The 15,529-nt window shown below is 42.5% G+C and overlaps 1 protein-coding gene across 1 annotated transcript; it reads right to left on the bottom strand.

Moving 5' to 3' along the window:
- Positions 1-1,033: 1,033 nt before the first annotated feature.
- Positions 1,034-11,945, bottom strand: LOC309376173 (phospholipase A2 inhibitor and Ly6/PLAUR domain-containing protein-like). Its single transcript, XM_081922408.1, has 5 exons — positions 11,859-11,945; positions 10,779-10,901; positions 9,362-9,511; positions 8,087-8,233; positions 1,034-2,267 (listed from the first exon to the last, which is right to left on the bottom strand). The coding sequence occupies exons 1-5, from the start codon at positions 11,905-11,907 to the stop codon at positions 2,113-2,115; spliced, it is 624 nt and encodes a 207-aa protein (XP_081778534.1). The 5' UTR covers positions 11,908-11,945; the 3' UTR covers positions 1,034-2,112.
- Positions 11,946-15,529: the final 3,584 nt, after the last annotated feature.

The raw sequence follows: 15,529 nt of genomic DNA, 5'->3' as shown, positions 1-15,529 counted from the left end.
GCTGGCTTCAGGAGTTGCTCTCTGCCATGGCACCACGTCAGCAAACAGCAAGCAGCTCCTGAAACCAACCAGAGCCAATAGCACTCCCAGGCTGGCCCCTTCTGGGCAACGGCCATTTGCCCGTTACTCCCGAGCCTCCCCTTATCTGTCAAAACAAAGAGGGAAGGGGAAGGAGATCAGGGAAGGCTCGGGAGTCACAAGCAGGTGGTGTGCCGTTGCCCAGTTTTTTAAAATAACTGTGAAAGAAGGGTTTTGCACCTTTATACAATATGCATGTGTGCTTGGGCCCAGAGGAAAATCTCAACCTGGTGCCAATAACCAGGTTGAGAGGTGGAGAAGTGGCCATCTCCCAGGGTGAGTGGCTGGGTGAGAAATTCTCCAAGGTGAAAATGGGGAGGGCATGTCATTGGGAGCCAGGGAGTGTGCTTGCGACTTGTCAATGCTGTGACTTGTTTGCAAAAAATATTGAGGATGAAATTGCTTGCATCCACTGGAAACTTGACCCCTCTGTTACTGCAGATGAATCTCAAGGGGTATGCAGAGCACAGTCTAGCCCTGTTGTCTATTGCCCAAGAGGCCACTGAAGAGGTGACCTGATTTTGGGGGAAGGGGCCAATCTGGTCTCTCAGGAGAGCAGTGCAGCTGTTTCTGCCACTGAGGCAGCAGCAATGGACAAGGAATTCTCTGGAGGCCAGATCTTCTGCTCTTATGGATCCAGCTGCCTAAGGTTTTTGTCACACCTAGCCTCATGGTTGGGACAGTCCTGCACTTTAGAATGCCAGACTACTCATTCAGCCCCCTCACCCTCAGTATGTAACCAGCATTACAAATACCAAATGGGGAAAAGCTTTTACAGCTCTACAACTCCAGTGTATGAACTCTGTCATATGAGACTCTGTGTATGAACTCTGTGCAATGTATTTTGTTTAGTTTTTAACCTCTTTTATGTATTTTATCTTTTGTAATCTCTTTGGCTAAACCAATAAATAATACTTGCATTTGTATCTGAAAGAAACAGATCTGAGATCCGGCATTTTATTTCCCATAACCATTTATTTCGTATTGTAATGAACATCATGAAAACTTAAGGTTTTTTTATTGAAACATTGCAGGGTTCTTTGTAGTTATTATACACAATTCCCACACAACTGTCATGGAAATTCTACTCAATATCAATCCAGAGAAGATCCCAATGTATAGTTAGCAGAGTAAAAACTTAAACACGTTTTAGGATTGCCCCCAAAATAGACCGGAGGCAATTAATATTTCATCCAACAGAGTTTTACTGCTACTGAAGGCAAATGAACACAATGGTCACATATACAATGCATTCAGGATTGGCACTGTCCACAAGAAATCCAGTTGCAGCAGACTTCACATAAACTTACAATAACTTACAATAAGTCTAAACCTTAACACTATATACGGAACTCCACACCAGAAGGAAGAGATATAGAAAGAGAAATGAAACCCGAGCTCCTTCTGGCCTCTTAATATGACCTTAAAAAAGAGATAACAGAACCAGTTCAAGCCAGCAGTACTAAGCTTCTCTGAAGGAGTTACCTAAACATCATGACCCTTCTGCTTGTTTCTTTCATACAGAGAAGTTTCCAGAGCCCCCTTGAATTAATCAGAATAGGGAAGATGTCTGCAGGCAGAGGACCTTCTCGGTAGTGGTGCCTGCCCTGTGGAACGCGCTCCCATCATATGTCAAGGCAATAAGCAACTATCTTACTTTTCAAAGACATCTGAAGGCCTCCCTGTTTAGGGAAGTTTTTAATGTTTAATGCTGTATTGTGTTTTAATATTCAGTTGGGAGCTGCCCAGAGAGGCTGGGGAAGCCCAGCGAGATGGGCGGAGTATAAAAATATTATATTATTATTATTATACACCAGATCAATATTTTCTGCACCAAGAAATGAAAACTGACAATTCTGAATCCTTTTTCTCTGCCCCTTGCTTCGCTTTACTGCCACCAAAAGCAAAAAAGTAAGAACCAGAGATCCTGAGTCCTGGATTTCACCACTAGGCCTCTAATTCCCTCTCATTGCCATGAATTTTGGAATACACAAGGAGGGGTCTACACTGTCCCATTTACCCTTCATATTCAAGCTAGTGAGAGATTCGTGAAGCATTATAACAGCTTTCTTGGATAACTAAAAGTTGAAAGCTCCCCATTCCAGTTACACCGCTTCCATTTTTCCGGAGTGCACAAAAATCTGTTGTTCCACAACCTTGGAAAGTGAAATCGTGCTCCTCAAAGATAGCTAGGGAAAAAAGAAAACAAATGTTGACATTAGTCCTTTACCCAGGGAATAGGAGAGGATGCCTGTGATGCTAAAAAGGGAATTTTACTAAGTTAGTATTAAAATGTGCATATTTAAGAAATCTGAAAAATATCATAATTTCACTGGAACATGAATATACATGAATTCTGATGCACTATAAATCCTTGCAGTAATGGTCTGAGTTAGCCAGATACCGCTCATTGTCACAAAATTTAAGGAAATGTATTACAATCCCCTGAGCCCTGAATTAGCCCTGAGTGCTCACTGGAAGGACAGATCCTGAAGCTGAGGCTCCAATACTTTGGCCACCTCATGAGAAGAGAGGACTCCCTGGAAAAGACCCTAATGTTGTTGGAGATCAGCAGTGTCCCGTGCACAGCGGAATGATGAAAAGTACGTGCCAACATACTCTATATTGCTTTATTTACATTTCAAAGCTGGTAAGTTACAGAAAAACATGTTGCCTCTGCCGGAGCAGAAAATGCATCCTCTCTCCTCTAAAGCACGGAGAGAATCACAAAAGTGAAACTGCAAAGAACAGTGATAAACAGGAAACCAGTGTATGTCACATCCAGTCTCCGTTCCCGTGAGAAACCCAACAGTGCATTTACTGTGGAATGTAAACAACCTGTCTCGTGACAAGCACTTCGCTGCACAGAGAAGAAAGCAGAAACCAACATCCTCCCCCTTTCTGTGAACATCTCTGGGCAGCGTGTTCGTACAATATCAGTACAAACCCAACTTCTGCACATAGGTACAGTGTTGATCCCTTGATACAATCTTGGACAATACATCAGCAGGAATTTCATTACCTGGCATATAGGACACCGTTATGAGTCCCTTCTGAATACGTTCCCTAGCATGTTGCAACTTCAATTGCAAGTGCTTCGTGCTTTGCTTACAACCTTCAGAATTCAGCAAAGCCAAACATGCTTTGTTGTCCTGGTAAACCTGGATTGGACATTTGACAGGAATTTTCATGTCTTTGCACAATTGTAACAACCATTCACAATCTTTAAGTGAATAAGACAGTGCATTCAGTTCAGCTTCACAAGTACTTAAGCTAACTGTTGTTTGCTTCTTGCATGACCAATCAAATAGACCCTGATTGTACTTATAGCAAACTCCAGACGTACTTTTCCTGTCTGTAGTGTCACTTCCAAAACTTGCATCTGCAAATATCTCAAGACCACCAGACTTCTGATTGTTAAATCTCAGTCTGTAATGCATAGTGCCTTTCAAATACCGCGCTATGCGTTTCAGAGCTTTCCAATCCTTCACAGTGGTATTGTTGACTTGTCTGCTTAGCAAATTACAGCTAACAGCAATGTCTGGTCTTGAACATCTGGCAATGAAGTTTAGCTTGCCTAGCACACTTCTGTACAGTGTAGTGTCAGAAAATGCTTCTTCAGTGTCATCTACCTGATAACCTGTTGTCATCGGTGTGTCTACAGGGTTAGCATCCATCAGGTTTAGTTTGCTTAACACATCAGCAATTTTCCGTGACTGGTGTACTAGAATGTTACCATCTTGATCTCTCTCTATTTCCAGAGACAGGTAATTGTTTACCTCACCAAGATCTTTCATGTCAAAGTGCTCTTTCAGTTGAGCTAGGGCGTTATTGTACATTGTGACATCTTTCCAAAAGAATAAAAGATCATCAACATAAAACAAACAATACAGTTTCTCTTGCCCCTCCTCTTTGACAAATACACATGGATCAGCTTTCCCTTGCTGAAAACCTAGAGAAAATAATACTTCAGTGAGTTTTGTGTGCCAACACCGTGCACTTTGTTTGAGACCATAAAGGGACTTTTTCAGAGCACAAACAAATCCCTGTTTTACCTGTACGCCATCAGGTGGAAGCATATAAAGTGATTCATTTAGAGATCCGTACAGAAAAGCTGTATTCACATCATGGTGACTAATGTGTAGATTTTCCTCTGCAGCTAGCTTGAGCATAAGCCTAATGCTCTCATACCTCACTGTGGGTGAGTAGGTCTCGTGATAGTCTTCACCTGGTACCTGAGCAAAACCTCTGGCTACCAATCTGGCTTTGTGTCTGACTATCTTGCCATTTTGATCAGTCTTCGCTTTGAAGACCCATTTGCTTCCAAGCAGTTTCATTCCTGGAACTACTGGAACTAGCTCCCATGTTTTGTTCCTTTCTAAGGAATCAAGCTCAGCCTTCATGGCATTTAACCATGGCTCAGCTTCCTTTGAATCCAAATCCTGGATTTCTTGGAAACTTGAAGGTTCAAATACCTTCTTGGAGCTTTTAACAGCTGTTACTGCTATCTTAGCAAACTCATCAGCAAATCTCTTTGGAGGTCTGCCTTTTGTGGCTCTCTGTGACCTGCGAATTAGCCTTAAGTCTTCAACACTCTCCTCTTCCTTTTTAGGAGAAAAACGACCTATTGTGAACAATGGTTCCTCCAATTCTTGATCAGAGCTTTCAGAGGGTCGCATAGAGGCTTTCGCACTCTTGAAATCCTCTGAATCACCCGATTCAGTTTCAGACTCAGAATCAGAACCTTCATCAGTGGGTGTGGGTTGTTGCGGCTGCTTTTGCTGTTGACTATCCTCAGTCTCATCACTGTCATCAGGATAACATTGGAAAATTCCCACATTCTCCCCCCACTTGGCATTGTACTCAACACTTCTTGTGAGCTTAATTGTCTTAGAGTCAGTCATCATTATTCTGTAAGACCCTTTCTGATAACCTAGAAAGATACCATACAATCCACGCTTGTCTAACTTGGAGTTTTGTGGTGAGTGAACCCACATGTCAGAACCAAAAATTTTCATGTGTTTGATGTATGGCTTCTTGCCAAACATCTTCTCATAGGGGGTACAACCAATCGCTGAAGATAACCTGCGATTATAACTGTAAGTGAAACATGAGAGAGCTTCGGCCCAATAACTCTCTGGAAGATTTGCATCATGCAGCAAGGTTTTTAACCCTTGAAGCAATGTTTGATTTGCCCGTTCCGCAAGTCCATTCTGCCATGGCGAGCGAGGACTAGACAAATCATGTTGAATTCCTTTCTCAGCCAGAAAAGCTTCAAACTGCTGAGAAGTGAATTCTCCCCCCCGGTCACTGAAAAGAATTTTTATCTTCTTTCCATGCACATTTCCCAACCAAGCACAGAATTCCTTGAACCTAGGAAAAGCCTCTGATTTCTGCTTGAGATTATACACATAAATATACCTGGAAAATGCATCAATGAGAACCATGAAGTACCTATTTCCACCCAAAGAGGGCGCTAGTGATCCAACCAAATCAGCATGAATAATTTGGTATGGTTCTGTAGCTTGCCTACCAGACACCTTACCTTTCGCAGCCATTTTCACCTTGTTTGCTGCGCATGCCTTGCACTTCATGTGGTACCTGCAGGGTTTAATAGTCATACCTTCAACCAAGGCAGGCATTTTAGATACTGCCTCAAAATGCAAATGACCAAATTTCCTGTGAAAATCATGAATACATTCTGCATGCAAACTTTTGTTAGAACCTGCAATGCAACAAGTGTCATCCTGCACAACATCATCATAATACAAAACAAACAAACGATCAACATATTCAGCATACAATACATAATCGTTTTTCTTTGTGATGATGCACCTTTTGTTCTTAAAGGAAACGTCAATGTTCCGCTCATTCAGCTGTCCAACGCTGAGCAGATTATGTTTGGCATCCGGCACATAAAGCACATTCTGTATTGATAAGTCCAAACTGTGAAGAACAACAGTTCCGTAGCCTTTACTGGGGATTGTATGGTCATCCGCCTGGTGAATCGCACCTTCCTGCGGTGTAAAAGACACGAACAGTCGCTTATTGTTGCACATGTGGTGCGTTGCCGCTGAATCAACAACGAAGAAAGATCTAGACGTCTTCTGGACCTCTGCAACCTTTGGAGTGAAGCGTGAGACCATTGCCTTATGCTGCGTTGTCCTGGACACCGGACCTTTGCCTTTGCCTCGGCCTTTTCCACGCGATGAGCTTTCGCTGCGCTGCTCTGTCTTGGTCTTGGGATTTCTGCATTCCCTCTTCATATGGCCTAGACGTCCACACGAGTAGCATTTCACTGCCTTCAAAGCTTTGGCACCATCTGGTGGTTCCACTGCACTATGGGATGACGTCTGTGAAGACTCCCCCTTTCCCATGCAGCCAGCACCCCGGCGATCTGCTTCATTCTGAATCATGGCAGTATCACAGGCTACTGTGAGTTGAGCATTTGGCTGATCAGTGGTATCAAATTCCCCACCTGCCTCATCCAGCCTTCTGCAGCTAGCCATCATGACTCTGGCATTAACCTCCTGCACCATCTCTGCTGCTTTAAATCAAGCTGCTTTATACATGCTGCGTCTGTGTACAGCTGCTTCAATCCAAAGGCAAATTCAAAACAGCCTGCTTGTGAGCCTGTGCTACTTTGCTTATCTGCAGCTGCTTCAAACCTCATTCCAAAGGCAAGTTCAAAAGTGAAAGTTCTAAAGTGCTTTCTCTATGCTGCCTTTAATTCTTGCTGCGTCACATTTGCAGCTGCTTTGCTCCAAGAGCATCTTTAAAAAGTTACTTTCGATTTCCCCCAGCATAGGAAATTGTTCCTTTGAGCCATTTGCCTGTGCCTCGGCAAAACCGGCTATAAAAGTTCAAAGTCCAGCCATAAAGCCATTAATTAGAAGCTGGCAGGCTGCCCGGAGCAGTAGCACATACCTCACATCAATCATTTTGTCGCGCAGAGCAGATACCGTGCGATCCGTCCCTCTGCTTTCCGATCCTCTGCCGGCACTCCGTTTCTTTGCTCCTTTGTTCCTTTGCCAGGAGCCCGACTTCTGGAGTCCATTCTCAAAACACTGCGTTTTTCTGGGCCCGGAACCAAATGTTGGAGATAAGCAGTGTCCCGTGCACAGCGGAATGATGAAAAGTACGTGCCAACATACTCTATATTGCTTTATTTACATTTCAAAGCTGGTAAGTTACAGAAAAACATGTTGCCTCTGCCGGAGCAGAAAATGCATCCTCTCTCCTCTAAAGCACGGAGAGAATCACAAAAGTGAAACTGCAAAGAACAGTGATAAACAGGAAACCAGTGTACGTCACATCCAGTCTCCGTTCCCGTGAGAAACCCAACAGTGCATTTACTGTGGAATGTAAACAACCTGTCTCGTGACAAGCACTTCGCTGCACAGAGAAGAAAGCAGAAACCAACAAATGTTGGGAAAGATGGAGGGCACAAGGAGAAGGGGGTGCCAGAGGACTAGATGGTTTGACAGTGTTCTTGAAGATACTAACATGAGTCTGACCAAACTGTGGGAGGCAGTGGAAGACAGAAGTGCCTGCCGTGCTCTGGTCCATAGGGTCACGAAGAGTTGGACATGACTAAACGACTAAACAACAAAATTACAATCCTTTTACATAATATGTTTTTTCAGGAAGAGGAACAAATTTTGTCCTGGACTACATTCCAGTGATGAAGAGATCCAGATGCAACTGGGGCGAAGCCATGAATGCACTTTTTACTTTTGTTCAGAAGGGTATTTTATATACACATCTCACTCTCAATCCTTCTTCTGGACAAGCTAGTGGCATTATGAGAGTTAAAGGATACAGTGTAGGCAGGCAAAACACTAAGGAATGGTGCACAGTGGGGCCAGTGAAAGATGTGGTCCCTCTCTTTTTTCCAGCTACATGCAAGGGAAAGGGAAAGGGTGGGAGGGAGAATAGGAGAACAGGAGGGAGTCTGCATGAACCATCTGATGACTAGGCCCTTTCCCCATCTGAGTAGCAATGTTACCTCTAGAAAGAGTTCCTTTAAAAACAACACACTGGGTCTCATTCTCAAGGCAGTTGATGGTCTTCTCACGTTTACACTTTTTCTTTCCTTTGGAGAAGCAGGCTGGGCACTGCAAACCATTTTCAGCCAGCATGTTGCGGTCAGGAACTGCCAAAATCAAATGTATAGTGAGACTGTTAATGGTTTTGTCTGTTTTTGTATCTCTGTGTTATATTATTGTAACCCACCCTAGACCCTTATAGTTTTGGTGGGGTAGCTGCACATACTCATGGATGAAATATAATCTGGACACAATCTGGGTTCAGGACTGAGCATGGGACAAAGTCACCATTGGTCTCTGAGATGAATTATCTTACCCAAAATTTGGGTGGGGGGAGTGTGAACTTTCTTTTCCTTCTTGATCTCTCTGAAGGTTTTCGTGCCATTGGTTATGGTGTAGCCTCTTTGAAATTATAGGATCTTAGATCCTTATTTTTGTACAGAGATTATGTCTCTCTTCTGCTCTTCAGCAATAACCTGTGAGTTTCAGTGAACCGCCCTAAGACTACCGGGTATAAGGTTAGTGTTAGGCAACCCATCCCTTCTCAGGCAGAGCTGCACTTGCCCAGTAGGTCCCTCTTTTTCACAGTTTCTGCTCATGCCTGCCTCCCCATCCTGCCTGACTCTCCACCTTGAGAGTCCCTAATAGTCTTGAGCTGCTCACCCCATTTGAACGTGTCCAGAGGAGGGCAACCAAAATGGTCAAAGGCCTGGATACGATGCCTTACGTGGAACAGTTAAGGGAGCTGGGCATGTTTAGCCTGGAAGAGAGGAGGTTAAGGGGTGATATGATAGCCATGTTCAAATATATAAAAGGATGTCACATAGAGGAGGGAGAAAGGTTGTTTTCTGCTGCTCCAGAGAAGTGGACACGGAGCAATGGTTCCAAACTAAAGAAAGAAGATTCCACCTAAACATTAGGAAGAACTTCCTGACAGTAAGAGCTGTTTGACAGTGGAATTTGCTGCCAAGGAGTGTGGTGGAGTCTCCTTCTTTGGAGGTCTTTAAGCAGAGGCTTGACAACCATATGTCAGGAGTGCTCTGATGGTGTTTCCTGCTTGGCAGGGGGTTGGACTCGATGGCCCTTGTGGTCTCTTCCAACTCTATGATTCTATGATTCTATGAATGAGGCACAGGTCCTCTGAATACTGCTGATTGACTAAGGATCCAGGCCTTGGCCAAATCCAGTGCACAGCCTTAACATGTTAAGGATTCTAAAATGATGCAGAAACTTACGGCTGAGAGTTGCATTGTTACACAGTTCCGTCTTGCAGCAGTAATTCTTCATCTCAAAGAATTTATCATTCGCTGCAGTGAAGCTGTAATGGCCCGAGAGACAAGAGCTGGGTAGCGAGCACTTATTCAAAAGTTGCACTCGGAGTTTCACTATGAAAAAGAATTTGAAAGAAATACCCAGTTTGGGGGTGGGGGGGGAAATATGCAGGTCTAATGCCACTCAGGCACATTCGTTGCAATGGTTCCAATTTTTTTTGTATTGTCTGATTGATGACCTTTTCAAACTAACAATATACAAAGTGTTATTAAATTTGTCAGTCTAAAGTGATGGGCTGTTCCTTTTTTATTAATTAAAATATGTATACACCACTATATCATAGAAAGAAAAATATCAAAATGTTTTCCAGCTTTAATGCATAAAACAGACAATAAAAACTGTATTAAAAGTAAAGAAACTGATATCAATGTATACTTAATGGCTAGTATGGGCCAGAGATTTTGGGGATAACATACAATTTACAGCGTGGGAGAAGTTATCGGATTGGGATTTAAAATTTACAGCATGTTACATGCTGAAAGAAAATTATTTGAAAATGATGTAAATAGCAGTAAATTAGCAAAAATGTACAAAACTGGGTCAGTTGTATGTTAGAAATGTGGTGGACATGTAAGATAGTATTGGAGGTTCGGGAAATGATTTATTATGAGTTAAAAAAATGTTTAAAATAACTTTTTTATTTAACCCCCCCCCCCAAGCTTTGCTTTTAGGAATCCTAGGTGCCGAAATCCCAAGGGAACAGAAATGACTAATTATGTATGCGACCACGACTGCACGAATGTTATTGGCCCAGAGATGGAAAGAAGATGAACTCCCTACTAGAGGAGAATGGCAGATTAAGTTGAGGGATTATGCTGAATTGACAAAAATGACTGGAAGAATCAGAAAACAGGAAGACTGGAATTTTAATAAGGAATGGGGAGAATTTATAATGTATCTTAAAAACCATTGTAAACAGTCAAAACTTTTAGAAGGGTAAGCAGGGATTTCTCATTAATGCAAATCAAATTGTCCAAGCTTGGAGATCAGCACCCAGATCCAGCCACTGATTGTGATCAGGTGGTGATAGGTTCCCCATTTTCATTTACAAACCATTGCTTACTTCAGGATTGGGAAGCTGTGATCCTCCAGATGTTGTTGGACTACATCTCCCATCATCCCTGACTGGCCAGGCTAGCTGAAGCTGATGGGAGTTCTAATTCATCTATAGCTGAAGTGCTACAGCTTCCTCAACTCCCTTTTTTCATGGGTGAGTTGCCCTAGCATAGGCTTCTATATGCTAGTAGAACCCTTAAAGTTCAACAATCTTAACCTGGATCTAATCCAACAGCAAAAGACAAAAAGGCAGGAAAATCTTACTTATATTTGTACGCAGAACACCGGCAACACAGGAATCTTTTTTCCAGTCACAAGTTACTTTAAGATTGCCACCATATGTCATTCCAGTATTGTTATAAGCATATCTGCAGTCCAGAGGTAACACTGAAGACAGAAGCAAAAAATTACTTTATGGATTATTATGATAATTAACATTATTATTAGTTGGTTTTGTGGTTTGCTTAATGAGACTAAGAGGAGGTGGTGATAGTAAATTAAAACTTTTAACTTAAAAGGGGTTCAATTTTAAAAGCATTTTAATAGAATGAAATGAAATGAAATGAATAAACACTCATTAATTAAAACTCTCGAAGTCATCATTCAGAACACTGGCTGAATTATTTCTAAGAGGTGGGGAAGTGAACCCTCCCTTTCCATGGCCTTTTCCTCCCATCCAGACTCTCACTTAAATACATTTTATTCCCACTGTTTGGTTACAAGCTTAGATCTGGGTACAATTAAACTAAGACTCTCAGTGGCTACAAATCATGATGGCTATGTACTACCTCCAATAGCAAAAGTAACATATTTCCTCTTTCAGTTGCTGGAACCCACGGTAAGGCAGAGTGCTGCTGTGCTGAGGTCCTGATTGTGAGCTTCCCATAGTCATTGTGTTGGCCAGTGTGAGGACAGGATCCTGGACTAGGGATGAACCAGTCAATCGATGTCACTTGCTCTTAATTTCTATTTTTTCCAATTTATTTATTTATCTGCAGTCACTTCCTCCCAGAAGCTCAAGGCTGTGTGCATAGTTCTCCCCTCCCCATTTTATTCTCAGAAGATTCCTGTAAAGTAGGTTAAGCCAAGGTATAGTGACTGGTCTAGGATCCCCCAGTGAGCTTCGTGGCTGAGTGGGGATTCAAACCCTGGCCTCCTGGATCCTTGTCTAACACTCTAATCACAACAGCACACGGGCTCTTTTAAATTCTGCTTCTCAGATTTCCACAACCAACGAGTAGTAATAGGGAATCCAGAATCCTCTGGATCCTCACCAGTGGGTTACAGTGGGTTAAGTGGGTAAATGTGATCTGTTCCAAGATAATTAAATGTTCCCCATCTTACCTGCAGAAAGTGGGGCCAAGAGGAGGCATGCGCTCAGGAGTGCCTTCATCCTTCTAGAAAGATTAAGAGACTCAGAACAGAGATGGATGCAGGTAGAGGCTTACCTGGAGGAATTTATAGGCCAAGGACTCATGGCGCAGGCAACACTTGGGAACAACTGGTTCAGTGAGGTCCGGGAATGGGTGTTGTTTGTTCACCACAAAGAAAAAGAGGAACATACTGAAATTCAAAGCTCAGCGTAGGAATTGTCTATGATCTCATTAGTTGTTGATAGACACTTCTCAGATTTCTTTTTTGATATAAATAATGTACAATTTAAATGTAAATGGTGAAGACACTCAAGAAAGCAATTTAGAGCAAAATAGGTGAGGGCAAAAGCCCAAAGATCACCTACAGAAAAGCCCCTCAAAATAGCCTCCATCTAAGGATTCCTCTTAATAATAATGATGATTTTATTATTTCTTCCCCACCCACCTGACTGGGTCACCCCAACATCAAACATTAAAAACCTCCTTATACAGGGCTGTCTTCAGATAACCATTAAAGTTTCATAGTTATTTATCTCCTTGACATCTGATGGGAGGTTGTTCCACAGTGTGGGCATCACTACTAAGATGCCCCTCTGGTTGGTTGCCTTCTCACAGTGACAGAAGGCCCTCAGAACTAGATCTCAGTGTGTAGCCTGAATGATGGGGGTAGAGATGCTCCTTCAGAAAAAGCCTGGATATTAGATCCATTCCAGCAAGGCTAGAAAGTATGGAATGGGCTCAGGGTCTCATGGAAGCAATGGATGCTTTAACCAGGAAAACTGACCCTCCTGTCTCGGCCGTGGCTTCCAAAGGGTAAAACAGATGAAGTGAGTCCTCAGGAGTTGAATGTGCTAGTGACTGAAAGAGTGCCAGGTATGAATCAGCCACTCACACAACTGTGAGAAAGGTCTCAATTGGAGCCAGCAATGGCCATGGAGCTTCCTTCATTAGGGAGCTACACAAACATGGCCATTCTCTTAACCAGTCGAGTGGAGGGTATGAGGCTATGTGCAAAGGCCACTTGAGGAAGAGACATTGTTGGTTCAGCTCCAAATTACCTCCCAAAGCTGTTATTGCATCCACACGGAAAAAGAGTGGGGGAGGTGAATCAACCTCTTCAGGTGCAGGCAAGTAAGACTGAGGTAGAAAGTAAGTATATGTATCTGGAAGTGAAGGATATTTGTATTGCAAATCCTTCAGTAGATTGGGATATTGTTTATTGCCTCCTTCCAAGAATATCAGTCTGTTAGGGAGTTTGTGCGAGGCTGTTTTATTTGTGCTCCAGAGGAAATCTGTAAAAACAAGGCTGATGAGAAGGCGAGCTACACAAAGAAAAAAATAAAAAGAAATTAGTCCCACTGGCTTCAGCTGCATCTAGGCAAGTGATGAGGTTGGTGAATAAAACATTAGGCATTCTGTGGCATTATTGGGTTAAGAGCACATTTCTTTTTTAAAAAAAGATATTTATTAAGGTTTTACAAAAGGAAAAAAGGATACAGAATAAAGAAGAAGGAAAGGGAAAAATACAAAAAGTACAAAAATACATAGAAAAAAATGCAAAATACAAAAAAATATATAGAAAACAGTTAAAAACAAATCAATCTTTTCATATCTTAGATTTCGTTTACTTATTTCCTTGACCTCCTCACACCTCCCTTTTTTGTATTCCAGTTCACATGATTAATTCAGCAAATCCTTACCCTCTTTGTTTTTATCTTAATTCTATATCTTAACATATTATAACTTTATATTTTCATCCGTTATCAATCCATTTTTACATGTTCTTATTAACCTTGTTGCTAAGGCCGCTTCATTTCAATCCGACATCATTTTAACATTCATTAATTTTACAATGTTTCTGCAAATAGTCTTTGAATTTCTTCCAATCTTCTTCCACCAACTCTTCTCCCTGGTCTCAGATTCTGCCAGTCATTTCCGCCAGTTCCATATAGTCTATCACTGGTTAAGAGCACATTTCAGGCATCTGTCAGCCCTTAATTCCTTGTGGGTGGTGCTGCCCTGTGAATCTGACATGAAAATGTTGGGTAAACAGTGGGACCTAGATGTGCATGTTGCATTGATACCCAAAAGGATGCAGGTGGTGCTGTAGCCTAAACCACTGAGCCTCTAGGGCTTGCTGATCACAAGGTATGCGGATCAGGATGTGGTGACCTCCTGTTGCTCTGTCCCAGCTCCTCCAACCTAGCTGTTCGAAAGCATAGCAGTGCGAGTAGATAAATAGGTACCACTGCTGCGGGAAGGCAAACAGCACTTGTCAGAAGCGATTTAGTGATGCTGGCTACATGACCAATAAAGCTTTCTGAGGGCAAACACCGGCTCCCTCAGTCTGAAAGTGGAGAGGAGCACTCCACCTCAAATTCGAATTCAATTGGACTTAACCATCCAGGAGTTCTTTACCTTTACCTTCACCTTCACCTGATACCAAAAGTTAGTCCTCGCCCCCATCCTTTCTCAGGAAGCCACAGTTGGAGATTGGCATGCTTGGGGGGGGGGACTGCTTCCATTCAAGACTTTTACAAAATCCTCACCTGCCCACATTTTCTGAATTTGTCTAAATTTGATTTGAAGTTCCTCCAGAGGATGAACGTAACTTTCCTTCCTGCAGGGAAGGCTTGCCCCAAAAGCACTGGAACCTAACAGTTGATTTGCACACTATACACATGTGGTCTTTCCCACCTATGTGGTTCAGAGTTTTTCTGTAATAATTAAATAAAGTGCCTCTAGCTGAATCTGATACTGTGCTCCTCTGAGACTTTGTTGTTTTATGCAGCCAGGCTACTACAGCTCCTCAATGCTTTTTTGTAATCTGCATTTTTAAATTCTTATTTCAAAAGCATGCCTGCCATTCAGTTTTATTAGGCTGCATCTACATAGCAATTTTAAAGCAGAAATTTTAAAGGAGCCATATATTGGTGCAGGGCAGCAGGGAAGGTGTCAACTCCCCTGGTAGGGATACTGCAGGATCAATGACAGCTCCAAATAAGCAACTTTTCCCAAGAAGGCTGCAGTGTCAATTGAGGACATCTGACTGTGTCCATCATTAAAGCAGAACAATTAATTTAGTGCTTTAGTTGTTCTGCTGCAAGCACTGTTTGAATGGCTTGCAATAATGTTTTGCAATCTCTTCCCACAATGGCTGAGACAGCAAACCATATTCTTCAGTGCCTGGCTATAGCCCTCATTTGCTACAGACATGTGCACAAACTGCTAATGCTATCACATCAAAGGTCTATAGGAGGTTGATGGCTCCTTGATGGATAAAGGTATATTCTGAGCCAGTGCCTCTGTCTTTGCTCTTACTTGATTTAGGGCCTTACAGAACTGGAAAGAACAATGTACAATCTTCCAGGCCACTAATCAAAGTGCAATGAAAGCCTCAAGGTACTGCTCAGGTGACTGCTCAGCTGGCAAAGCTAGACATACCTCGGGCTGTTGAAAGGTGTCAGGGACACACTGGTAGGCACTGAATAGAATACAATGACTCCAAGATCATTACTGAGAGCTAATTAAATCATTTTACAGAACTTTGCCCCTCCTTGGTCTAATTGTGTCAGATTGTCAGGACAGGGAGAGATACTTTGACTAAGCTGTTCCGTTTGGTGATGACTGTCCTAAGCCACA

The sequence above is a fragment of the Podarcis melisellensis genome (assembly GCF_964234715.1).
Source record: "Podarcis melisellensis genome assembly, chromosome: 8".
NCBI classification, from domain to species: domain Eukaryota; kingdom Metazoa; phylum Chordata; class Lepidosauria; order Squamata; family Lacertidae; genus Podarcis; species Podarcis melisellensis.
The sequence above is the reverse complement of the archived record's forward strand: the minus strand, read 5'-3'. Positions and strand labels throughout refer to the sequence as shown.

Bases quoted from the DNA above. Each gene is read 5' to 3' on its own strand.
- LOC309376173 (XM_081922408.1), bottom strand. From the start codon at position 11,907: ATGAAGGCACTCCTGAGCGCATGCCTCCTCTTGGCCCCACTTTCTGCA. The intron at 10,902-11,858 runs GTAAGATGGGGA...TTCTGTCTTCAG, and splicing joins CTTGGCCCCACTTTCTGCAG to TGTTACCTCTGGACTGCAGA. The intron at 2,268-8,086 runs GTAACATTGCTA...TTTTTTCCCTAG, and splicing joins TAAAGGAACTCTTTCTAGAG to CTATCTTTGAGGAGCACGAT.